General features: G+C 38.7%; 1 protein-coding gene across 2 annotated transcripts in view; it reads right to left on the bottom strand.

Moving 5' to 3' along the window:
* Positions 1-384: 384 nt before the first annotated feature.
* Positions 385-26,076, bottom strand: part of AUH (AU RNA binding methylglutaconyl-CoA hydratase) — a 48,644-nt gene continuing 22,952 nt past the window's right edge. The window contains exons 5-10 of one of the 2 annotated variants that reach the window (XM_066614961.1): positions 22,533-22,625; positions 20,534-20,590; positions 10,539-10,726; positions 4,255-4,305; positions 3,579-3,626; positions 385-1,762 (exon numbers count right to left, since the gene is read on the bottom strand). In XM_066614961.1, coding sequence (XP_066471058.1) covers positions 1,685-1,762; positions 3,579-3,626; positions 4,255-4,305; positions 10,539-10,726; positions 20,534-20,590; positions 22,533-22,625 — 515 coding nt within the window. In that variant the 3' untranslated portion in view covers positions 385-1,684. The remainder of the gene's footprint in view (positions 1,763-3,578; positions 3,627-4,254; positions 4,306-10,538; positions 10,727-20,533; positions 20,591-22,532; positions 22,626-26,076) is intronic. The other variant, XM_066614962.1, reaches the window with a different exon arrangement.

Here is a 26,076-nt window from a genome sequence, read left to right as displayed (position 1 = left end):
AGAGGAACATGTCCTCTGTGAGAAGGGCACGACTGTTGGAGTACCAGGTTGCCTGCTGACTTCCTTCACCAGCTTATAGTTCCTTCTCAGATCCTTTCACCTCTCACCACTGATGATATCTAAACAATCAGAAAAAGGGTGTTGTACTTACTGATCTATGGCAAAACTGCCAGTGAAACACTGAGGAAAGCATCAGAGAAGATTACAATAGTCATATCTGGAGATCATAACAGACCAAATCCACGGGGTGGGGGGGGGGGAGACAGAAACAAAACCCTCACAGATACTGAGGTTCAACTGCATTATGTAGCTTGTTTATATTACTGTAAGTGTAGAACACCATAATACATTAAAATTGCTTGAACCTAAATCAATCGATTTCCATTTCACTCAGAACATGTTTTAATGTTCAGAAATAGATTCCCCAATCTCAAAACCCACAGAAGTGACATCATACACATTATACAATATGAAAAAGTATAAATATGAAAGACAAAAAGCTGCCATTTTTACATGGCCTCCATATCGGAACATCTCCATTTTCTGAGATATTTTCATTTTTGAACATAAAATGGAAAACTGATGTCTGCAGTACTGCAAAGGGGATAGTACTTCCTATCATAATCTGCATTCATAATCTTATTCATAACTTATTCAAAGGGGATAGTACTTCCTATCATAATCTGCATTCATAATCTTATTCATAACTTCAGTTAGTATGCTAACTAAAAATGCATTTTCATTTAACACTTAGCTACAGTCCTACATATGCCATTTAAGAAGTTAGTCCCACTGTAATCATTGGGACACAGAATAAACATGCTTTTGATCAGGCTGTAGAGGATATTTTGCATTTGCTGAATCTGTAAGGTGAATATAAACCTACACAGGACAGCCCCTATAACCACTGAAAAATGGTGAATGCTGAACCGAACAACATTTATACAGACACACAGCTAGTAGGAATGAGATTTCAAGGCGCATTTAGCATTGTTTGTAAAATATCATAATGATGCCACAGTGCATTCATATAGCTCTCTCAGGAGGATCTATTTAGATCTACTTTATTGTTCAAATCTTTTTTACTGAAGGAGAATGAACTTCAGCACAGAGCAATTAATACACGATGGAACCCTTAACAACTAACGCAGCATCATAATGTAACAAAGTTTCCAAATGAATTTCATGTACCAACAGAATATGTGAACATAATTGTTCAATTTGTCTCTTCAGTTAGCTAACTTTATTAATAATTTATGCATTCACCTAGAACACACATGATCTTTTTGATCTACAGATAATTTCAGAAATGTTATACAGTACATTTTACATTTTTGCTGTGCAGAAATAATTTGTTCCAACAGCATTTAAAGTTGCATACATTTAATGTTGCTTTAAGATCTGGCTATATTAGGAATTTATGTATTTAACTGATCAGGAATGAGATTCACACATACGGAATAAAAATGTGATATTACCCAATGATCTTGCAGATATACAGGAAGCCTTTCGAAACCATAGTGAGTAAGACTGGATACACATTGGAGCATATTATAGATATCACAGTATGGGTGGCTACTTGAAGTTTCATGGTTGTGGTATTCCAGGTTCTGAGGCAAAAGACAGCTGAAAAGTCCTTCTAGAAGTTTTCATACCATTTGTATTTTAAAAGGCATTTTTTTTCCTATTCTCCCTTGTAGCGAGGGGGTCTTTTTTCTTTAAAAGCAAGAAGACCTTCAATTCTGTCTTTTGTTGGAATGGTCTACAAAAGGAAAAAGTCATTTTCAGAGTCCATATTAAAAGTTAGTCATATTTCCATGCAGATCTTCAGCCTCTAAGCTGTAATGCTGTAAACTCCAGCCATAACATAAAGCACATATGACCTTTTCCATGGAGATTATCTACATGAAGAAAAATACTAGTACACAAATGTATTTTTTCAAAAGCACACAGGTGAGGAAACCTGTGTGACTTCTTGAATCCGACACTTGCAGTGAAGAAAAATATTAACACTGAAGCTGACGAATAATCAAGCTTTCCCAGGCTGAATTCAAAATGAGTTCACCTAAGGTAGACCCAAAGTAGACTAATATTGACTCACTTCAGCTCAGATCCAAATTAGTCTGGACTGAATTCAATTACCCTCAGTCCCATCTGAAGCCATCAAGAACATAATGAGCAATAGATGATGCCTCCCTATTAACACAACAAGGTTTGGAGTCACCCTACTCATCCTTTTTCTCCCCTCTCCCAACTTACCCAATAACAGTAGCAATGAGAATGCTATTGCTGCCGCCTTGATTAGACCCCTAGATGAAAGCAACAACATCATGTGTACCATGATCCCAGAGATTTGTAAGTTCCCAGGGCTTCCAAATACTTGATAACTACCTAAAAGTCTAGGAAACTACAATTACCAGAAACCTTGGCATATGCAATGCATTTGATTTAGTCTAGAACCTAATCAAGGCTGCGGTAACAGCCTTCACATTGCTATTACCACCATATAAGTTGGAGAGGAGGGTGACTGCAATGATGGGCAAAGACTAGCACTGGGATCCAATAATTGCAAGTGAAGCCCAACTTCAGAGGGTTTGTAGTTTGCTCAGAAGTTTCAAAACAGAGAAGATTCCACAGATTAAATTGGTTCCATCTCTATGATTGACACAATATCATACACCTGTGTTATGCCCGCAAAAATATAATGTGTAGAAGGTGCCTGAGGGCCGATTCTCAAGTTACATATTGCTATGAGTGACTGAAGTACTACCACTTTAAGCCATTTCTACCCAATGTTGCATATATTCAACAGGGACCAAATGTGTACACCTGTGGGCTTGGCAGAAATGGGTTAACATGAACTAAAAGAACAAATACCATAAAACAGCTGTTATGTTGTCCAAGCTTTGAAGCATAATGCAAGAACAAGTCTAATTTATCAGTCAAACATAGTATGAGATAATACTCTAATAAAGTATGAGTATTAGAGGTTACAAGCCATGATTGGTAGATATACAACCCCCTGGTTTTAGAAGTAGGCTATCTCTGAGTGCCAGATGCTTGGGAGTGGGAAGAAGATACAGATATGTCTTGAGTGCTCCCTGAGGCATCTGGTGGGCCACTGTGAGATACAGGAAGCTGAACTAGATGGGCCTTGGGCCTGATCCAGCAGGGCTCTTCTTATGGAATGCCTGAAGGTGACATTTCTAGGACTCTATTAGTACATACCTGCATTATGAACAGTACAAAAGTGGTTTGCATATAGAGCAATGAAATTACACATAAGAACATAACAACAGCCCCACTGGATCAGGCCATAGGCCCATCTAGTCCAGCTTCCTGTATCTCACAGCAGCCCCACCAAATGCCCCAGGGAGCACACTTGATAACAAGAGACCTGTGTCCTGGTGCCCTCCCTTGTATCTGACATAGCCCATTTCTAAAATCAGGAGGTGGCACACACACATCATGGCTTGTAACCCGTAATGGATTTTTTTACACGTCAGAGACAATTACAAACAGAGTTGGAGGAATACCCATAATTTTTGATTCAGGTTTTGTGCTGTTGCATTACATACCTGAGCATAACAAGCTTCTTCAATTGCTAGACCCGTTAGGAGATCCACCTGTGGGGGTGGAGGAGTAAATAACAGTCCATATTTGGTAACATTTAGAGAACAAACTCAAAAACGAATGCTGAGGAAAGATAATACATAAAAAGTACTCCTATGGTATGATGGACTAAAGTTTCACATTTACATAAAAATTATTTTACATACATAAATGAGATGTGGTGGAGTTGGACTTAGACCTTGAAGATCCAGGTTCAAATCAATACTCAACCATGAAGCTTCCCAAGGGTGACCTTGAGCCAGTCACTAAATTTCAGAGTCCAACCTATCTCACAGGATTATTGTTGTGAGGACAAAAGGATGGAAGAACTATGTATACCACGCTGAGCTCCTTGAAAGAAGAGTGGTATAAAAGTATGAAAATAAATAAATAAATCCCACCAGGGAAGCTGGTAGGGAGAAACTATTTCAGAGGGGAAAAGCACAAGCAGATGAAAGGTTTGCCACTACCTTCCTGCCTGCCAAGGCATCACCCTTCCACCTCAACTGTCCTTTAAATTACTCCCCCCCCCACACTGTATTTGTAGGGATTTGACAAAAACAATGTCAGTTCATGCCACTGTCAAATCTAGATTACCTCTTATTCAGCAACGAATTTAGATAAAAAACAATGTTTCCTTACCTCCATTCCTTGATTAATAGCCAATTTTGCAACTCTCATTGCTACTGGTCCCTAAAATTAAAGACAATACTAATATAAGTGTCTGAAAAAGTTGGATTTATGATTTTTTATTAAGTGATCAGGTATTAATCTCCTTCTTTTAGCCCTCCCAGAAGCTGACAGTAGTAGTTATTACGGTGACCAAAGTCAGATTTTACTAGTCAGATGTTTGGGACATTTTGTGGTAAGACCTAGGACCTTAACTTGGTATGCTGACGTCAAAAATCATGGGGATGAATCCAGTGGCACCCTTCTGTATACTGACGTGTGTGTTCTACTCAAGGAAGGGCAGTGTATATCTTATGCCGGAGCACTGAATAAGAAAAGTGAAACTAAATCCAATAGTGTTCTTCGGTTCATACAAAAACATGTGGAAACTCTTTTATAAGCTGAACAATGAGGACTGCTAAAGAAGCTATCTATTTAGCTTGGGATGAACTTTTCCACTAACACTTATAGAAACATTTGCAGAACAGCCCTCGCTGCTATTTTCCTCATGCTCACAGTTCTTTAGATCCAGCTGACAATTTCCTAGCAGGATTTTGATTATGTTCCAAAATGTAAAACGTTATGGTATCGCTGGCAGCATTATTGTAAATTTTAAAAAAAATGCAGTCTAATGCTGCAATCCTATCAATACTTACCTGGGAGTAAGCCTCATTGATTATAATGTGACTTATTTCAGAGTAGATATGCATAGGATTGGGCTGTAAGATTATTTTCAACATTAACATTTAAACCTAGAGATAGTGATTTGTTGAATACCATCAGAATTCTCCTACAATCAAGAAGGGTTCACTTCAGAACTAGCATGCTGTGTATTTGATAAATTTACCTTATGTTACCGTATACGATGTCATGGTGTGTACACAGAAACTTAACCTACAAAGGTAATTTCAACTTTCACATCATGTACGAGTTAAGTCACAAAAGTTCTTATTTCTATTCTGTACAGATTGTAGCTATTCAAGTAATGATGAATCTTTGTAGAGTACATTTTTATATGGTAGGTACAATATGCACAGACTAGTAAAATTCTAGCAGTTAAGAAGCAATTAGCATAAGAAATATAGCACAGACCAGAAAAGACTAAGAAATCCTTTGGCCACAATGATTGTAAAAATGTTTCAGATATGAAAAATTTGCAGGGCACAAGCTTGTTTCAATATACAGCAAAATAAAATGTCAAGGCTGCAAAGTCTGAAGTGAGGTAATTCAAAGATGAGATTAACTATAGTACCCATACAGCTAAGAGAAGAGATGGATCTTGTTCAACTTTTGCCATTATCAGGACTTAAAAGGTATGTCACTAGGAGCCCAATCCTACCCTTCCTCACACCTGCAGGTGCACCTGCTCTGAAAAGAAGCATGCTGCATTCAGCAGTGGGAGAATCAGGAGGCTTTGGAGGGGAAAGGAAACTAAAATTCCCTTACCCTTCCATAAGCCTCCTGCTCTGCAATCACTTTCCTTGGATCTGCACCAGCTCAGTAATCCAAGGAGAGAAAGGGAGCAGGAAATATGCTGACAGAGGGGGTGGGATCCTGCACAAGCCATTGCTGCTGCATCCACTCCCTCCTACAGCTTCCCCACCCCGGTTACTCCTCTCTCCACACTGCTGGCTTATCTGCTCCTGTGGCCATGGCAGGGTCTGGTGATGGATGGGGAGTGATGCTGCCTCTTGCAACAGCACTCCCAAAATGGCTGCTGACGGAGTGCTTCGTGCTCTGTCAGCAGCCATTTTGTTCTGCTGTCGCAAAATGCTATAGTGGCAGCCCAATCCTGCATAGTACTGGACTGTAAGATTGTAAATCCTACACACACTTTGCTGGGAGTAAATTCCAGTAAACAGAATGGGGCTTACTTCTGAGTAGACATGCATAGGATTGCACTGCATGTCAATTGTGACTTTAAAGATATTACATATTAATAGTTATGCTTTTGAATTACAAACCTGATCCTTCTTTAGCAGCAATGGTAGAATTATGAGCAATAAAAATGAGTCACTTAAAAACATAGCAAAACACAGCAGAGACAGGTTTAGCAATGCTGTAGCTTTGTGAGATGAATTATGCATGTCAATAAAAAAGGTACAATTAAATGAGGTTAGGCACTAGTACAATACATTGTCTGAGGCTTCTTCTGCTGTTAATTCCTCAGTTGTATCAGAGATTAACATTCAAAAATTGTTTGGCAGCATGTTCATATTCTTGATGTTACGTTGACAGACTCCACTTTATTGATTCCTTCAATTATATTCAGTTCTATCTCGTGAAGGATATCAATACTGCTTAACAGCACAGCAAAATAATTTCCAGATTGCCACTTACATACATTTGAAATGGACAAACACACTTCACATCTGATCAAAAATGTATTTTTTAGGATAAGTATTGCAACCTAATAGAGAACTACCTTATATAAACCTGGCCTTCATAGACTTCTAGCTGTACCATTTGGGTAATATATGTCCAAGAAATAGCTTAAGACTCTCTTGGATTCAAGTACTAGATAAAACTGTACTTGAAAGAAAGAATTCTATAATCTGTGACAGTCTTTCCAGGATAAATTATGGATTAGAACTACAGTACCACAACCTTCATATGCCTGCATTTTATAACAACTAATAAATTTTCTTTTATAGACAACAACAACAACAACAACAGTATTTATATACCGCTTTTCAACAAAAAGTTCACAAAGCGGTTTACAGAGAAAATCAAATATCTAATGGCTCCCTGTCCCAAAAGGGCTCACAATCTAAAAAGATGCAAAAGAATACCAGCAGACAGCCACTAGAACAGACAGTGCTGGGGTGAGGTGGGCCAGTTATTCTCCCCCTGCTAAATAAAAGAGGAGCACCCACTTGAAAAAGTGCCTCTTACCCAGTTAGCAGGGGTAGACACATATGCACATTTCAACAACTCTCTATAGAAATATAGTTGAGCATAGTGCTCTTGGACTGAGTGTTAAACCCTTCAAAAATTTAACATTGCTGAATACCAGATACTACCTCAATACGTATAAATACATATTAAAGTTTGAAAGCATATCTGGTCTGTATTATTCTGTGCAACTGGTAAAGGACACCTTAAGCTAATAATTAGACAAATGAAGTTCACACTCTGAAACCAGCTTTAAAGCTATAGTTAAGATAGCACATAGAAATTATGCTAAACTTAGGGCCCATATTTTACTCCAATATCTCTAAAGGTCACCTTTTCAGAAATCCCTGTCTATCTGAGCTGCAATTTTTTAACTACCAGCATTGCATACCACTATTTGAATTTGCTTCCTTGGGCTCGTATCACCATAATTTCTTAGGTTTGTGGCTGCCACAGAGGAGGCCGCTTGAAAGACTTACACATTTAAACACAATCTGATCTCTTTCTGATCTTTTGACTAAAATATGCAGCTTGTTCCTTAAAAAGGCCATGGTACCAATTGATTGGAGGATAGCAAATGTCACATCGATCCTTAAAAAGGAAGGAAAGGGTACCTGGGAAACTATAGGCTGGTCAGCCTAACATCTGTTCCAGGTAAGATGGTGGAATGCCTCATCTTAAAACACAGAGATGAACAAGCCTTGCTGAGGGAGAATCAGCATGGCTTCTGCATGGGTAAGTCTTACCTCACAAACCTTTTAGAATTCTTTGAAAAGATCAATAGGCATGTGGATGCGGAAGAACCTGTGGATATTATATATCTGGATTTTCAGAAGGCGTTTGACACAGTCCCTCACCAAAGGCTACTGAAAAAACTCCACAGCCAGGGAATTAGAGGGCAGGTCCTCTCATGGATTAGGAACTGGTTGAGGTCCAGGAAGCAGTGAGTGGGTGTCAATGGGTAATTTTCACAATGGAGAGAGGTGAAAAGCGGTGTGCCCCAAGGATCTGTCCTGGGACCAGTGCTTTTCAACCTTTTCATAAATGACCTGGAGATATTGTTAAGCAGTGAGGTGGCCAGGTTTACGGACAACACAAAACTTTTTTGAGTGGCAAAGACCAGAAGAGATTGTGAGGTGCTCCAGAAGGATCTCTCCAAACTGGGAGTATGGGCAGCGAAATGGTAGATGTGTTTCAACATAAGTGTAAAGTAATGCACATTAGAGCAAAAAAATCAAAACTTCACATATAGGCTAATGGGTTCTGAGCTATCTGTGATGATCAGGAGAGGGATTTTGGTGGACAGCTCAGTGTCTATTGCGAGAGAGAAAAAAGACTATAAATATTTTCCATATAGCAGTTAACAAAATTAAAATATACTCTCACGCACCTAGCATAGGTAGGCACCCTAGCAAAAGAAGTACACTACCAAAAGACACATGAGAGAAAGAATACCTACAAACCTCAACACCAATGATTTTCAACCACTATGCTGTGGCACATTGGTGCGCTGCAAATGGTCTGCAGGCGTGCTGCATGAGTTTGGGGGAGGATGCCTTGTTAACTGTCAAAAAACGGATGGTGTGCCCTGACAATTTTAGCTCCTTGTCAGTGTGCTGTGAGATAAAAAAAGGTTGAAAATCACTGATCTATACACTACTGAGGAGCTTCTTGAGACACAGGCTACTGTAGAAGAATAAAGTGCTCTAACATGAAAAGGAAGCTATTCTGGGCTCATTGCTAAGGGTTCTTCTTGTATTTCCTTACAACATCCTCTCACATTTTGGTAACATTTTGTCTTTAACAATCCATGGATTTCATATATTGTTCCTACATATTTTTAGCTACATATCCACTCTTCACTCCATAGAAACAGACTGTTTTGTGATAAAACAGGTGTCGTTTGCAGTATTTCCCTCCACATCCAATTAATTTCTGCATTCATAATACCCTAATATGATATACTGGGTACCTTTTTAGTTGGTGTAAGTTCATTAGCAAAATTTCATTAAACATTATTGGATCATGTGGAGATAGCATAAAGCAATCTCCAGATTTTTTTGCACATTCATTTATTATTTTTAATTATACCGTTTATCACCAAAGATTCAAGACTCTTCACAATATGTGTTTAAAGATATACTAACGCAGAACAGAAATCACAAAAAATAGGGTATGCAATCAAAAAAATACCAACAGCCACAAGAAAGAGAAAAAAAAAGAAACACATAGCAGTCAAAGAGAATTTGAGAAAACCTGCTGAAACAAACAAGTCCTCAGCCTTTTTCAAAAAAGCAAGAGGGTTGGAGCTCAACGAACTTTCAAAGTGCACCAATTCCACAGGTTAGGCAATAGTTACATCTTGGAACCAGCATTAGTAGAACTCAAATATTAGCAGAAAGTGCTTGTTTCTACTGAACCAAAGCGACAGAAATTCATGATAAATTCCAATTTCCATGAGCACATTGCGCATATCAGTACATTGCCATTCTAGTGTAAATGGAACAAAAAGGAGGTCGAGCACAAACTTTTGAATAAGTAGGAAGCTGACAGCACATAAATATTAGATCTATTACATTTGACACAGGTTTGCGCTTTTTTACTTCTTGGTATTCAACATGTTCCTAACCTTATGTCTTAAATGCACATGTTCAAGGGACAGCAAGATCATATTATACTAGTACACTAACAATCACACAGAGTAATCAGACTCAAACAAAATGCCACATATATAGAAGACATATAAAAAAATATAAATTGACATACCTAAACACATTTACATGCATACAAATCCCATCAAAGTTAAAGGAATTTGTTTGTGTTTAGAATTTGGGTCTCCAACTACAATGTGTCTGTTCTTATTTTTTGTTCATGCAGAAAATCTGTAGATTTTAGTTTGGAAAACTGAACTGGGAAGTCTAGAGACAAAAACTAAAAACATTCATAATTGTGAGAATTAGATAGCCATGTGCTATTCTGATGACAGCTTCATAAAACAAATGGGATTAAGTAGGGGAATCATGATTTTATGTTAAGCTACAAACGGAAAAACAAAAACAAAAGCTTTATTGCAAACTGAAAAATGTTCCTTACATACAAAAAAACTGGAGGGTATAAAATGACACAGGGAACACACTTATTTTGTAAGATAGTGCCCAAGTAGCACGTGTTTCTAACTGCCAAACTGGGGTTTGATTTCCTTTTTCTTTGATCATAATATAAACTTTGTTTATATAGATCTTCTTATAATAAGATTTTTTTGGGTGGAGATTGCTTTCCCAATTCTTTTCTTGGTTACACAATAATTATACTCTATGGCAATGAAGTGATAGGTTAAGCAACACCTTCCATTTGGACTGTACCTGAGGTAAAAATTCTTGTGCCAGGACTAAAGCTCTTCTGTAAGCAGCATCTCCTGCGTCGTTCTGTTCCACCAAATGACTGATCAATCCTATTGATTTTGCCTCTTCGCCATCAACTACACGTGCAGAAAAGATTAATTCTTTTGCCAGAGACACCCCAATTGTACGAGGTAGCCTTTGCGTCCCCCCTGTAGTTTGGAAGAGAGAGGAAATGCAAATACTGCTTTGTAAAGTGTGGCTGAACCAAGCAGTGCCACAAATAAGTGTAATTCAACATACCACAGAAGAACTAGTTGAATTCAGTTTTTCATGAAATAAGTGTCTCATCAATAATTAACAGAAACACAGAAGCTGGTACTTGGTCCAGTAGATAAAAGCACAAATTCTAGTTATTGTTAACTAATAAACCAGTAAGTCATATCAACAAAGTTTCAGATTCAATCAAGCACAACTGATAGTGTACATGGTTGATGAATGTTCTATAATGATAATACACAAATATGTACTTCCTTTTTCTGATATTGGTTAGCAGGAAGTTACACCCAATCTTTAGTCAGGCAAACCATCAAGATATCATGGAGAGAAACTGTTCAATGTTTTGTGAGTGCTGCAATGTTTGAGTATGAACACAATAATCATTTTATATTATGTATGAATGTATAAAAACACACAATTCCAAAATTACAGCAGCATAAAACAACTCTGACTTCCTCATAGTAACAAATGTTAGCCATGATTAACAGAGTCAAGGGGATGGAGTCAGACAAGTGAAGGAAAAAGGTTTTACAGAACTATTTATAAAAAGTATTTTAAAAGCATATAAGTGTTTTGAATGGGAAGAAATACAAACAAATGTTCTCCTTGAGCTACCAATACAACAAAAATTAAAAATTAATTTTTTTAAATATTTGGAGAGATAAACTTCTAAAGTTTCAAGAAAATTTTATGCATCATGTAGAAGTGATTATACCATAAAATTTGTTCCTTTTAGATTCCAATATTACAGAGCTCCTTATGTATATAGTGCCCAATATGAATTTTTTTACCCAGGGTTAATGCAAGAGTGCATGAAGTCAAGGCACGGTTAAAAGTCATTTTTCTTTTTCTCCTTCTTCCTGCCTCCATACACTCCACAAAGCAGACATGGAGAGTAGAACTTTCCAAAGGTGACCACAGCTTAAGTGGCAGTCCTATTTGGACCCTAAAGAAATGGCATAAACATTGTGACATCCTGCCATCAAATGCAAAATAAGTTTAAGTTATCTCGGATGAACAAAAGATCCTGACCCCAGGTTGCCTCAGTATGCGAGACCCAATATTGTCTTAGTTGTGGTAGTTACAACAATTAACCTCCTTATCAAGTTTAAGTTCCAGACAACCCAATCTCCCCTATCTAACTTCCATTACCCTTCTGACCCCAGAAGTTCGTCAACAAGGTAAGATCAATAAAGAAATTGGAAGATGGAAGCATTCCTGGAAACTCTGGAGGTGTGGATGACTCCTGAGCCAATCAGGATCCACATACCTCATATGCACAAAGAGCACAACTGTTACAATTTGGAGACTCCAATTTGAATTTGAAGAAACACCTAATCAAAAGCTAATTCTTCTCAGATACTAAACGCACCATGAAACAACTGGGAAGGAACAATTCTCAACTGCCTTTTTAGAAGTCTTCCACTACCATCCTTCTCTGGCCAAAGTCAGACTTCTCTTTCCTTAAGCACTCTCAATAGTGGCTGCCCTTCTCAACCTGCCATCAGTTCAACTAGCATACCAACGTGATGTAAAAGGAGACCATTATCCCCCATTCTACACCTTAAAACATGAGCAAGAGTGACTATCAGCGGGCTGGCTGTTGTTGAAGCACATCTTATGGCAGTCAGTGCCAGTCATAAAAGGTGCCCTGGCAGCTTGCTAAGTAGTGTGCTGCTGGTGGGAAGGCTCTTCCCACTGGCAGCTCTAGAGATGCAGATGTACTGCAACAGCACAATTCAATAGGTCTCTTCCAGCCCAATGTGTAAGCAAATTTTTTCATTCTAGGCAACCTCCATGTTCTTGAAATCCCTGCAGAAGCTAGACCAAGCAAACATCACTGATTATTAACTAAATACTGATGATCAATTACCCTCTCCTGATGGTTAACTCAATTAACTGACAGTTAATGAATACTTCCCCTATCCCAGTATTATCACATATATAAAACATATATGTGATACTACTGGGAGGAGCACATGTGACAAATGAAATTATGAAGTCTCCATAATGGCAGTTACAGGCTGAGACTAATTATTCACGTGGGTTCTGCTCCAAGCACTCACGTGGATTGCAAAAAAACACACTATAGCAAATCAATTTTAAAAAACAAAGTTTCTTTGCTCCTGTGATTTAAAAACAGCCTTGCTGACCTTTTGACTCTAAGATGAGTCATTAAGACAATCCATCAATCCGTCCTCCTCCAATGGCCCCTCCCTTCACCAATGCAAACATGCTCAGGGAGAAGGGACAGGCCGCTGGAAAGAGAAGGATTGATGGATTGTCAACCAGCTGCCCTCTCTCTCTCATTAAGGAGGCTATTAAAGGACTGTTCAGTTTTTTAGACTGATTTTAAAGGGGTGCATTTTCCCCTTCTCCAGGGATCAACACATTCCTTCTCATTTGCAGGGGGCCATTCGTGTTGAGTCAAATCCGCGTGTAAAAAATCCGTGTATAAATAGGCTGGACCTGTACATGCAAAGTATTTTACATTGTCCATAACAAATGAACAAACCATTATTCATTATATATACACATGCACTAACTTCTTCATAAGACTAGATAGATTTCTATACAGATTTCTACAAGAGTAAGTTATAAAAATTTCAAGCCATTCTCCATTCTCCTAAATTCCATCCTACTCAGGTCAAGAGACATAGGAGGAGTGATAACCACACAATAATGGAATACAAAGTTATTTAGAAAGAAGTCAAAATACCTAGCAACATGAACCAGACAGCAGAATCTCAGCATTGCTTATTTCTCATATAATATATAAATAATAAGAAATCAGTGAAGTATCTTCTAGTCTTATTCACTACCAAAGTGTTCTGGAAGGTGATGCATGAGCACATGAGATGAGGAAGCAGTGTCACTGAGTCAGTTAGTCCATGAAGGAGGGAAGAGAGGCACTAGCAGAAAGTATATGGAAATATTTAATACTTTATTGAAACTGGCATTCTACTTTAGTTAGTTCTTGGAAAACATTTGATTGCTATATACATCCTTGAAGTGTTGGGTTTTGTAATGAAAAACCACTATTACACCACTGCTTGTTTGTGTTGCAATCTAGAGAAATGATATTAATTACTTGAATATAAATCAGATGTTAATACAGATGAAACTGCTTTGCAAACAGTTTAAGGAAAAGTCACTATTGCCTTTTTTGTTTGTTCGTAACTCTTCTGTTTGTTTGGGCTGCACTTTACATACCACAGCATTGGTACATATTTAACCAGAGTACTTAATACTGTTGAACAAAAAGAACAAAAATAAGATTAAGGTTTACACTTTTCATCCAAGCATTCTAATTTAAATTGGTTATTCATTGGGATTGCCATTTTATACATGCCTATACTAAGAAGAAATGAGTTTGTACATATCCATCCGGTGCAAGCAGGATCTGTGGACAATCCATAGCAGCTTCAATAGTGAAGGAGGAAGAGGGAGAAGTAGAAGCTATATACTGCTTTTAAAAAAAGCAGCAAAATATATCAATAAATATCCCTGTTCCCAAAGGGTAAACAATCTAAAAAGATTGCAGAAGAGATTCCAGCAACAGCCACCAGAAAAGATACCATGCTGGGGTAAAGAGGGGTAGTTGCCTCTGCTAAATATAAGAGCAAACCATTTAAAACATGCCTCTTTGTTCAGTACATTAGTGATTAAATACAATTTGTTAAAAATCTGAGGAATGACGAATTCAATTCTTTATACAAAACCTGATGCTTACCACTTGATTCATGCATTTAAGTGTCAAACTTCAGTAAGTTCCAGTTCAGTAACAGTTACTAATGAAGATTACAGGAATAGCCTTTAATGTATTTTTTGTGTACTTTTAAGAACAGCCAAACTAAAGTTCAATATGCAGTCACAAGGATGGGAAATTTCCTATTGTTCTAATGATTCCTGCTCTGACCAACTTGTGATTTGCACTGAATTCAGGTGACAGATTTGTCACTTACCAGACCTTTCACAGATCATGTACATCTACAAGGGAAATACCTATATCAGTACTCCTCTCGCAGGATACCCAGAATACAACACTAAAAGGAAAGCTTTTGAGAAGCATGCTTCAATTATGATGGTTTTCAGATACTAACTATATCATTGTAGACTAGTGACAGGCTATAGCTAGTAACAAGTCAATGGTTAAATTAATTCCAGGGCACTTTGAGTTATGAAATTAGAAGTGGCATTGCTAACAGTGCAGCATCACTATTTTTACAACTGTCTTTGATCAATAGATAAATCTAATAGATTGGAGCACTGCCCTAAACCAGTGACCAACTTTTACTGTATTTCTCTCATCTCAGTGAATGGTCCTGCAGGAATAGATTACCTGAAAGACATCACACAGAATGTGCATACTTGCATATTCAGTGTCAACAGATAAGGCAAATATGGGAATGTCTCATAACAATGAATCTAATGTACTGTGAACCTTTTCTTTGTTAACAATTCTAGGTTATGATCCTACTCTGACTTACTTGGAGTAGGCCTCAGAGTGGGACTTACATCAGAGTATAACATACCTAGGATCAGGCTACATATTGTATACACAGGATATTTATGCACACTGCCACATCCCTTTGATTCCAAGTATTTGAACCATATTGGGGAGTTTTAAAAACGCAGTGCCTTACACATGCTGCAAACTTTTCCAGCTGAAATATCATACTTTTTTGCATGGATTATATTTTGTTCAAATTTGCTGTACCCTAACATTCTTCTGAATGAGTTGTTTTAGATAGTGTGCTGTATTGTAATTAGATACATGAAGTCCTTATCTTCCCAAGGAGTACTGTCATCAAAATGCCCTAGTTATCTACATTTAAAAATAAACTATTACCCTTGAACATCAGTTTGAACATCAGAGGGGGTTGGCTTTTCTATGCTGCCCTTCTCATTCTCTTTCTCCTTTGTGTAAACATGCAATAACATCCCTTTTACCACAGACTAGAAAGTTGTTCATCTGGGAAATGAGAAAAGCAAACAGCCTGTAGGTACCATACATGCCTGACAATATAAGGAACAAAAATACAAGAGGATACAAGAGGAAAGGATTATAGAATAGACAATAGAAGCCCCAAACACTAATCAGCATGAACCAAATCTGAATAAAATAAAAGGGGGAAATCCTGTAAAGATACCACCTTTCTGGAAATTCCATAAACATTGTAGTTATAGTGGAGGAAGATGGGGGGGGTGGAATATAAATTAAGAACATTAAGCAAGATGCTGTAGCCCCAAACACTACATTTCGTGTCTGAGGGCCAAATGAGATACAGCACAATAGCAACAGATGGTTGCTAGATGTGTGTTTTTTAACCCAGTTAAGGAGAATGCATGAAGAAAGCAAAGAGATTTGATGTAAAGTCCAAAAGGGGTCTGTTGGTGAGGAATGAAGAATCTTTCCTTGGGTTGCTGTTTACCTTCCCCAAAGTATCCCATATCAGCTCGGCTGGGAGAAAAGTACTTGGGGACGGAGCTAGTAGTACATGATGCTACTGATGCTGCATGATGGAAGAGGGATCAATTACCCTTATCTTTTCACTCCTTTTACTCTTTACATTGGACACAACTTTCTCTTTCTATATGTTTGATGCTTAAAACGTATGGATCTACCACAGTAATGTCTATTTTGGCACTAAATGTGAACTGTAATCCCCAAAACTGTTGTTTGAACATGCTATAGTTATTCGGCAGGCAGGCAGTGCTTCTTTTCAAGCTTTTTAGCTGTAGTTACATCAGCCAATACATTTGCCACTTCAGCAGAAGGTTCTAGTCCAATAGGAGCCTCATAACCATTTCCTTGGCCAACCTACCAGCTATTTGGGCTTATCAACTTCCTCCCCTCTCCAAGCCCTCTGGCATGCAAAGAGAGTTTGAGGGGGAGGTAGGGATTGTTTCATTTTTGTTTAGAGACGTGAGTACCAACAGGAGAGACTACAGCCATTTCTTACCCTTTAAAATTGCAGCAGACTCCACCTCTCCACTATGGGGATGGTCTGCGTGAGAGATGGCGTTTTCTCTCATTTGTGCAGAGGTTAAGAAACAATACAAGAAGATTTTAAGTCAATTGCAAGAAATTAATTTGATGAATTCAGTTTTGATTTTTTCATGAAAAAGTAGGACGTATGTATAAACCACAGTTCTCCCTAATTTAGAGAAGCAGAACTAATCCACCTCTTTCCATTAACACTCCACATACTTTGTTTAATTACTTGGAAACAAGAGTGGCTGTTCAAACATCTGCTTTCTGCACTATTAGCAATTTCTCTTCAGGCTATTTATTCAAAAGGAAACATAAAATAAACATTACCAAATATGATAAAATGCAAATAAAACTAAGTTTCCAACATATTGAAGATGCAGAGAAATAATTTGTTTCATATTAAAGCCTTCATACTAATCATAAGTGCAACAGATTCTGAAGCAAAGAAGATCCACCATAATTATTTAAAATGCTGTAAATAAAAATTAAGCTTTGCATTGACAGTAGACTTTCTGTTGTGATCTGAAAATGAAATGCTTAGACCACAAACTCTTAAAAAATCATGCTGATAAACATGAGCGAATGGGGGAGGGGAGAGTTCTTATAAATTTCATCAGTTTGCACTGTTTCAAAGAGATAGTCATTAGCTAGAAACTTTGTAGTCGCTTATATATTTTCATTCAGAAACTTCTCAATATTGTGGTCCGGTGGAGATATAGCACAGGCTCCCTACAAATCAGAAGCCTGTCTCAGCATATGTTCCCTTTCCTTCTCTTTCTGACACAAATTTGCCCCCTTTCTCTGCCATCCCAACGTTGGCTTTAACCATGGTTTAGTACCACATCAGAATCAGGATGTACTAGTTAGGATATACTAGTCATGTCTGCCAATAACCAGGGTTGCCAACTTAATCAGAGTTTGAAAACACAATTCAGAGTAATACTATCAATATATTTAAAATGTTGACATAAATAACAATAAGCAGCATGAGATCATCATTTCAGTTCTGTATAAGAAAAGTGCAGAGAGTTGGTAGGAACAATGAGATGGCATGAAAGGACACCCCTTTTCTTGCCCCACTTCGACAGGTTCCTCAGCCAACAGGTGAGAGGAACCCAAAGTGCTACCTTCTCTGAAGCTTCTTCCCATGTCCATCAATGAATGAGTTGGGGGGATGGGAACAAAGCTTCTCCTTTCCTGTTCAGCTCCAAAGCCATCATGGGCTCAGAGTATGAACAAAGCAAGCCATGTTTATATCCTGGGGCCAAGGTGTCCTACCTAGACACTGCAATGGCTTTCAGCTGATGGTAGGGAAGGATCAACAATCTGATGGTGGAAGTTGCAAGCCATTTCCTTTCCAGCCACTCGAACTTTCAGCTGTAGCAATAAAGGCTGAATTTATACACTGCTGTCAGCAACTCTGCCTAACAGCAGATAGCAATGCACATGTTCAGCCTTTGCCATATAGCGATGGGGAGGGGGGGCAGTGGGGCATCATTCAGACTTCTGCTATTATTCTGCATAGAAGGGCAGTTGTTGCAGAAATCGTTGACATGTTTTCATCAGCCCTGCCTGACTTCCAAGTTTCTCACCTTATATATCTACTAGTTTGTTGATAAGGCTCCCGAGCTCATTTTCAGCAATGGAAATCATTAAGCACTTGAAGCAATATAGAGAATTTATGTTACATTTTGAAATATTCCCATTTGTAATTTTTTAAAAGACTAAATACAGAGCAGGCAGCAGACCTCTAAAAATTTGACTACCAGACTTTTGTATTGTAAAATGGTCAAGATAGAAGTTAAAATGTCATGTTTTATTATGGAAACATCTGATGTATATGCCCCCCCCTTTTTTTCAAAAGCATATATTTAGAACTCATTGTACAATTTAAATTATGGAAGTGCTAAGAGCACCACATTCCATTCAAAGAGGCTGTAAATACAATTCTGAAGGACTTTTCAATGAAATGCAAATACAAGCAGTGCTTTCAGGAAAGGGAAGAAGAAAGGCACTGTGAGACATCAAGCATTTCCATTGCAATTTCAAAATTTTAGCCAGTAATATGAAACAGAATAACACTCCTCAATATTTCTTAAATTACCACATTATGATAGGAGGTATCATTAGTCATTCTCTAAAACACCTGGTGCTATGTGTTTATAACCCAGGCAACAGTTTGCTGCTAGCAATAGACAGTAAAACAGAGTAACGATACAAATATAAAAAAGTGCTAACATGTCCAGGTTTCCACTAGTTAGCTCAAGCAAATGTCCATCTCACTCTTCAAAAGCCAACTCCCTATATAAACCTGACTCAAATATAAATTATTTTCACCTATAAAATCAACCAAAAGCCTATGAACTAAAATCAATACACTACTGCTTTGCAGCAACTCAAACAAAATTGAGTGATTGAACAAAACCAAATGAAAATTCTTTGAAATTTGGCAAATATCATTTTGCAAGAAATGCTAACAGTTCACATACAGCATTTTCATGTTAATTTTTTTGGTTCCTTTAACTTCTTTAAATACAGCCAGCTTCTCACATAATACCCCTGCTACCTGGACAAAGAGGTACTTTGGTGATATCTGGGGGGGGGGGGGAGTAACAGTCCAATCCTACACTGCAACACTGGGTGTCACAAGTGTGCTGTAAGGTACATTTGTGCCACCCACAGAGTATGCAGCACTGGCGGGGAAGCCACAGTTGGAGCCCTGACTGCTGCCAGTGACAAGGTAAGCACTGGATGGCGTGGGGAGGGTGGCAGGAGGACACAGGGGAGATGATCCTGGATGGGGGAGGGAGGGAACCAGCCCAGGAGTGGTGTGGGACTAGTGGAGGTCTTGCTGTTGAATCTATTCCCCCTCCAAGGCTCAAAAGCCTGACACAGGGCTTCTCAAGTCTGCACCAGTTAAATAGCTGGCCCAGCTCCAAAAGCCCCATTGAGCAGGTTGGGTTTTACTTGGGGTAAGGGGACAAATGCCCCCTTCCTCTAAGGAGACCATCCTGCTCAAATCCAGCACAGGAGACAGCAGGATCCATTTGGGCCCTAACTGTCCCTATTCACCCTCATCACAGTGTCTCTTCCAGGGCTATTTGCTGGTTTTTCTTCTGCATCTTTTAAAGACTGTGAGCCCTTGGGACAGGGAGCCGTTCAGGGCCCAACCCTATCTAATTTTCCAGTGCTGGTGCAGTTGTACCAGTGGAGTGTATGCTGCAGCCTGTGGTGGAGGGGAAGTCACTGGGCTCTTCTTAAGGTATGAGAACATGTATTCTCTTACCACAGGGCTCCACTGTGGCTACACCGGAGCTGGAAAGTTGGATAGGATTGGGCCCCGAGTTATTTGATTTTCCTCTGTAAACCACTTTGTTAATTTTGTTGTTGAAAAGTAGTATACAAATATGCTTAATAAATATTCCAGAAACTATTTTGAAACATCTTAAAGAATATTACTGAAAATACATGAGGTGGCATGCAGCGAAATATTTCTGTTAGCAGAAGAGCACTCCACGTATGAAAGCACCCTCCTTGAATGGGAGCAGCATACTGCTCACAGAATGGGTCATTGCACAAGCAAAAATAGACCTCTGCATAAGGGAAATGCTTCTTCAATTCACAGAAGTGTTATCCAACATGCCACCTATTAAATTTAATATTTGGAACTTTAAAAAAAACGTTTTAACAGGTCAACAATATCACAAGTACCAACAGATAATTAGTATGAGAAATGTCATACCTGCACCAGGAATAATTGCTAACTTTGTTTCAACAAGACCCATTTTTGCAGAAGTGGCTAGAAAACAAATAAAAAGATTTAGTTCTTGAGAAATTTACATTAGTTACATTAACAAAATAAAAAGGAACTTGTATAAAATGAGATGCCAATGCACTAAACTTGTTTAAGTTAAATGTCAACTAAATAAGTTGTTTACAAAGCATAAAATCAAAATACACACAGAACCCATTAAACTGTCTGTGGCTCATTAATTTTCATACAAGACCACCACTGATCTAGGAAAACCTTGAGTTGTGTTTTAACTTCTCTCATGCTGACACTGTGGAAAGAGCAGCCACTCATACAAGGACACATTCAGCTGGTGGAAGACTCCCTTTAACGGATGTACTATAACCCTATTTCCATTCATAGAAGAAACTTTCAATTACCAAGTGTTAGCACAAGAAAAGTTAGAATACAAACTCATATTCATAATGCCACATGGAAGTAACTCACAAGCACCCATTCCCATAGTGGGAAGCCAATTTGGCCATGCCAGAACTTCCAAATTTGCATATATCACAAATTTTACATGCAGAAAATATGCATGTGTTGTTTTTATTATTATTATTTATTATTAACAGTATTTATATACCGCTTTAACAGAAAGTTCACAAAGCGGTTTATAGAGAAAATCAAACAAACTAATGGCTCCCTGTCCCAAAAGGGCTCACAATCTAAAAGAATGCAAAAGAACACCAGCATACAGCCACTAGAAAAGACAGTGCTAGGGTGAGGAGGGCCAGTTACTCTCCCCCCGCTAAATAAAAGAAGAGCACCCACTTAAAAAGTGCCTCTTATCCAGTTAGCAGGGGTTATTGTATGTGATGTGTTCATCACATACAATCATGAACACTGAGTTGTACTAAACAAAATGAATCTCTACATAGAAAACTGTCAGCATAATTAAAAAAAATGAATTTTCAAGAGAACAGGTTTGCAACCCCGGAAAAAAATGAAATTTGGAACGGCAATTCTAACTACTTCCTGCTGACTAGCTGAGACAGAATGGAGGTATACATTCCTTACTGCAAATTTTTGCATACCTGATACCATTGCTTCAAAAATATATGCTCAATGTCTACTTCAAAATTGTCCCAGGGGACATACCGAAGTATGTTCTCTAGAACAGACTTGGACCAGGAATTTGGCAAAACACAACCCAATTACAAAAGTTTTGAAATGATGAAAGATAGCAAAACAAAATTAAGACATAAAAAATAATTTCCATCCACTTCAGTCACTTCCCTTCTGAAATACTCTTCTGCTTGTTTACTTCTGCATCTTGTCAAAATAAAGTGCAACAAGAACAAAAAATACACAACATACTTCCTTCTTCCTTTCAACAAAATTTGATTAAAATTGTATTTAAACTATTAATACAGCATCATAGAATGGAGAAGAACATGCAAGTGGTAACAACAAATGTGATGCGAGCAGTTCTCTGTTGGTTGATAATTTCAGCCAAAATTGCTGAAGCAGGAGGACACAGAGATAGTGGTGTTGGATATACAATTACAGTACTTTCACCCCTCTCAAGAGCTAATGGACAACACCAATGGCATTTACTGGCTTTAAGCAAGCTAACCTGTGGCAAGACTAATACGCAGGTGCCTGGGAAAGGGCTTTTCAGTCAATAAGCCCTCCCCTTACCCATTGGTTTGCTTATCACAACCTGTTCCTACAGTGACAAACTTTACAAACTTCAGGATGGGAGTCGGATTTGCACACTAGGGAGTCGGATTTGCACACTACAGATGCTAGCCAAGAGGGACTCAACCTGTTCCAAAGTGGTTTAAACACTGAAATTAAGCATTTTGTCATTACATTAGCCATACATTTCAAGTTACATAAAAGAAACTCAATAATCAAAAATAAAATCACTTTCCTAAGCAAGAATTAGAGAACTTAACTAGACAGGTAAGTAGGTTATACTGATAAGAATAGGATTAAGCCTTACCAGCTACTCTTATGTCACAGGCTAAGGCCAATTCCAGACCACCACCTAATGCAATGCCATCTATCGCTGCAATAGTTGGTACTGGAAGATTAGCTGAAAGGGAAAGTAACAATTAGCACCAAAACAACTATAATGGAATCATTTGTGTAGTACAGTACATTTCATTCAGCCCCCAAAGCAATCTTTCTTATAACACAGTGGATTTAACAAAATCATTTTCTGTGGGGAGATCACCACAGACACTCACCAATAAATCGATCTCACAGATAAGCCGAGGGCAGGTTTTGACAAAAAAAAATCATGGCATTTTCTATGACCCTCAGATAAGTTGGGGGTTATGCTTAGAGGGGTGTCTGACCATAGTTTTGACTGATTTTACCCAAGACCAGATCCTGAAAAATAACCTACCAATAATCATCACCTAAGATGTACAGTCTCGAAGTTATTAAAAACATAGTAAAAGTTCATGAGATACATTCTTATTCTTCTTAAATTCTGATCTTCACCACCTTTTTGTAAACACTATCAGAGTAGGTGCACTGTGAACTACATACCAGTAAAACAGTGGTTCCCAACCTGGGGTTCATGTACCCCTAGGGACACTCAACAGGACCACTGGGGGTACATGCATGGAATAATGGCAGAAAAAGGCAGGTAGTGCTCCAGAATGTCTTGCAGGGCCAGCAAGGCAGGAAGGGAGGTAGCTAGTTGGCTGTGAAAGCCCCACCAATAGCTAGTTTTTGGTAAGCAATTCATGTATGAACCAGTGAAAACCAGCACAGTAAAAAAGCTGGAACATAATACGGAAAGTGATCTATCACCCAGAATTCCTCAGAAAACTTCTGGTGCAAAATAGTGCAAAGGCAGTCTTCTTCAAACAGATAAAAAGAGAAAATACTGTGATGAATACATGAAGTATGGGTTTTCATATAGAGGAGATGAGGGCTTATAATATTAATTACAAACATTTTGCTAATATGAAGGGTACAATTTATGGAAATAGGGATATGCAAATGATATGCAAGTGAAAAAGGTTGGGAACCACTGCAGGAGAACCATGGATCAAATCCACTTTTAAGGTGCCTGATGTGTTAAGCCACAAGCTCTACATAAAACATACAACTTATAGCACATAACTGGCAGTGTGCAATTCAATTCACGGCAGAGAGATGAGCAAGTGCAGCTGGATATAGTTGCAACCCTTTTTACTCAGAAGTAGACCTACTGCTTTCCATGGGTGTTATTTCAGTAATGGTGCACTGAACTGTAGTCTGGGACTTTGTTTCAAATGGAAAGTAGGATGACATCCTGGTGTTGAAAAAAAAAAACAGACCTCTGCCAAATGCAAGGATTTGCCAAACAGAAAAAGGTTTACTTGATTTCAATTGAAGCCTTGGACCCTTCTTCAGGAGGAGAATAAAAGGTTAACTTTGGCTGGAATTTCCCAGGGAGGTTACCATAGAAATTAACATCCCTCTAATGACCTCTGCATTGCTTCTAATGATCAAGCCATGCCTGCCTGCTGCTTAAAAAGCAAGAAACAAAACTTTTCAGAGTTGAAAAGCTCTGCCCTCTGATCGACCTCAGAGATAAGGAGAGGTGATAATTTAAGCTTCATTACTTGTCCAAAATTTGTAGCCCTGTAGGCAAGTATCTACAGTAGCCATTTTCAACCACTGTGCTGTGCTGCGAATGGTCTCCAGGTGTGCCACAGGAATTTGGGAGAAGGTTAGGATCATTGGGGGATGTGAGCCCCCATTGACAGCACAGTGTGCCTTGTCAATTATCAAAAAGCTGATGGTGTGCCTTGACCATTTTAGTGCCTTGCCAGTGTGTGGCGAAAAAGGCTGAAAATCACTGATCTACAGTATGCCAGTGGTTCCCAAACCTTTTAGCACTGGGACCCATTTTTTAAAACACCACTCTGTCAGAACCCACCTAGGCTTACCAGAATTTTATAAAATGGAATCTAGAAAGAAATATTTTATTAATAAGCAGAAAAATGACCCTCAAAATTTCCCTATAATTACATATGCTTGCAAACTGCAGGAGCAGAGCTCTTTGCAGGGTAATCAGCAACTACAGTATCTAATTTTTTCATAGCTTCAAGGTTTCGGGTAATTAGTTACCTTGTCTTTTCATTACCCTTTGGTGACCCACCAAAAAACAGGTCGCAACACACCAATGGGTCCCGATCTACAATTTGGGAACCACTGATTTATGCCGTATTCTGTGGGGCCAGAAAAGCAGCCAGCAGTCTCCTTGGGTAAGGAAATATCAGTTCCCTTAAACTGTGCAGTGCTTCCAGAACTCCCATGGATCTACTCTTATCTGCACCAATGAAATTACTGGTGGATTTGATTAGCCTGTGTCAGGCCTTTAGGTGTAGGATAGGGGGACAGGATCCTGTGGCAGCCTCTGCTGCCATCCCCGCACACTTCTGGGCCCACAGGCTGCCCTCCCCGCCTTCCCCCACTCTGAAATACGTCCCCACCACCTGGAAAAGACACTTCACACCATGCGCTCCTCTTCAGTCTCCCAATAGCACGGAAACCCAGCACCTAGTGGTGCTGGCTTCTCCACTGGCATCCCTGCCCACTGGCAGCAAAGAGACTTAACAGCACTTTCACAACAGCCATTGCCAGGGCAGTGAATGGGATGCTGGCACTGCTCCAGCATTGCATTGGGCTATTAGACTAGAAAAAGTCTGAATTTTTTAAAAAGTAGCATGATCTACCACTTAGTATAATCCTTCTTCTGAAGGTGGGGAAAGAGTACTGCTTCTACCATTTGCTAAAGAAAGTTACAACATTCAATCATTTCTTTAAATAATACTTTTTAATTTAAAAGGACCAAAAAATAAAATCTATTGCTGAAAAATTACTACAGAAAGTTTCATTATAGGTTTCACAGCCCAATTTTATTCTTCCACCCCACTGTCAATGTAGCAACACCAAAATGGAGGCAATTGCAGAGGTCTCCTCTGGATAAAAGACACTCTTTACCTTACCTGGGGGTAAGTCTCCACAGTGCAGTGGGGTATACTTGGACTTGCCCTAGCAAATTTGCTGGTGCAGGTCCAAATGGACCCATACTGCAGGATCATGCCAAGGAAGAGGGCTAGGATTCAGTGGCCACCACTGCTGCTGCCAAACCAGCCTCCTTCTTGGACCTGATCCGCCCTTCTCCTGCCTCATTCTGCCGTCACCACCTCAAACGTTGATATATGAATGGTCCTTTACCTTATTAAACTACTTGAAGGGATGTACTGAAGAATTCCCTCTCTGGTTTCAGATAAGCAATATATTCCCACCTCATAAAAATAACAATCTAATATAGCTTATTTTCTCAAGTACTTTAACATAAATATAGCCTGCATCAGTAATGGAAAGCTGAAGGTAAGATAAAAATAAAGAAAACCAACAGCCTTGATGTTCCTGCATGGTAAGCCATGCAACTCTAATTTTAGAATGAAAACACTAATACTAAAAATAGCAGCCTTTGATATTTTTCCTCCTTCTTAGTGTCTACAATCCATAGCTTG

The sequence above is a fragment of the Tiliqua scincoides genome, chromosome 2 (genome assembly GCF_035046505.1).
Source record: "Tiliqua scincoides isolate rTilSci1 chromosome 2, rTilSci1.hap2, whole genome shotgun sequence".
NCBI lineage: Eukaryota > Metazoa > Chordata > Lepidosauria > Squamata > Scincidae > Tiliqua > Tiliqua scincoides.
The sequence above is the reverse complement of the archived record's forward strand: the minus strand, read 5'-3'. Positions and strand labels throughout refer to the sequence as shown.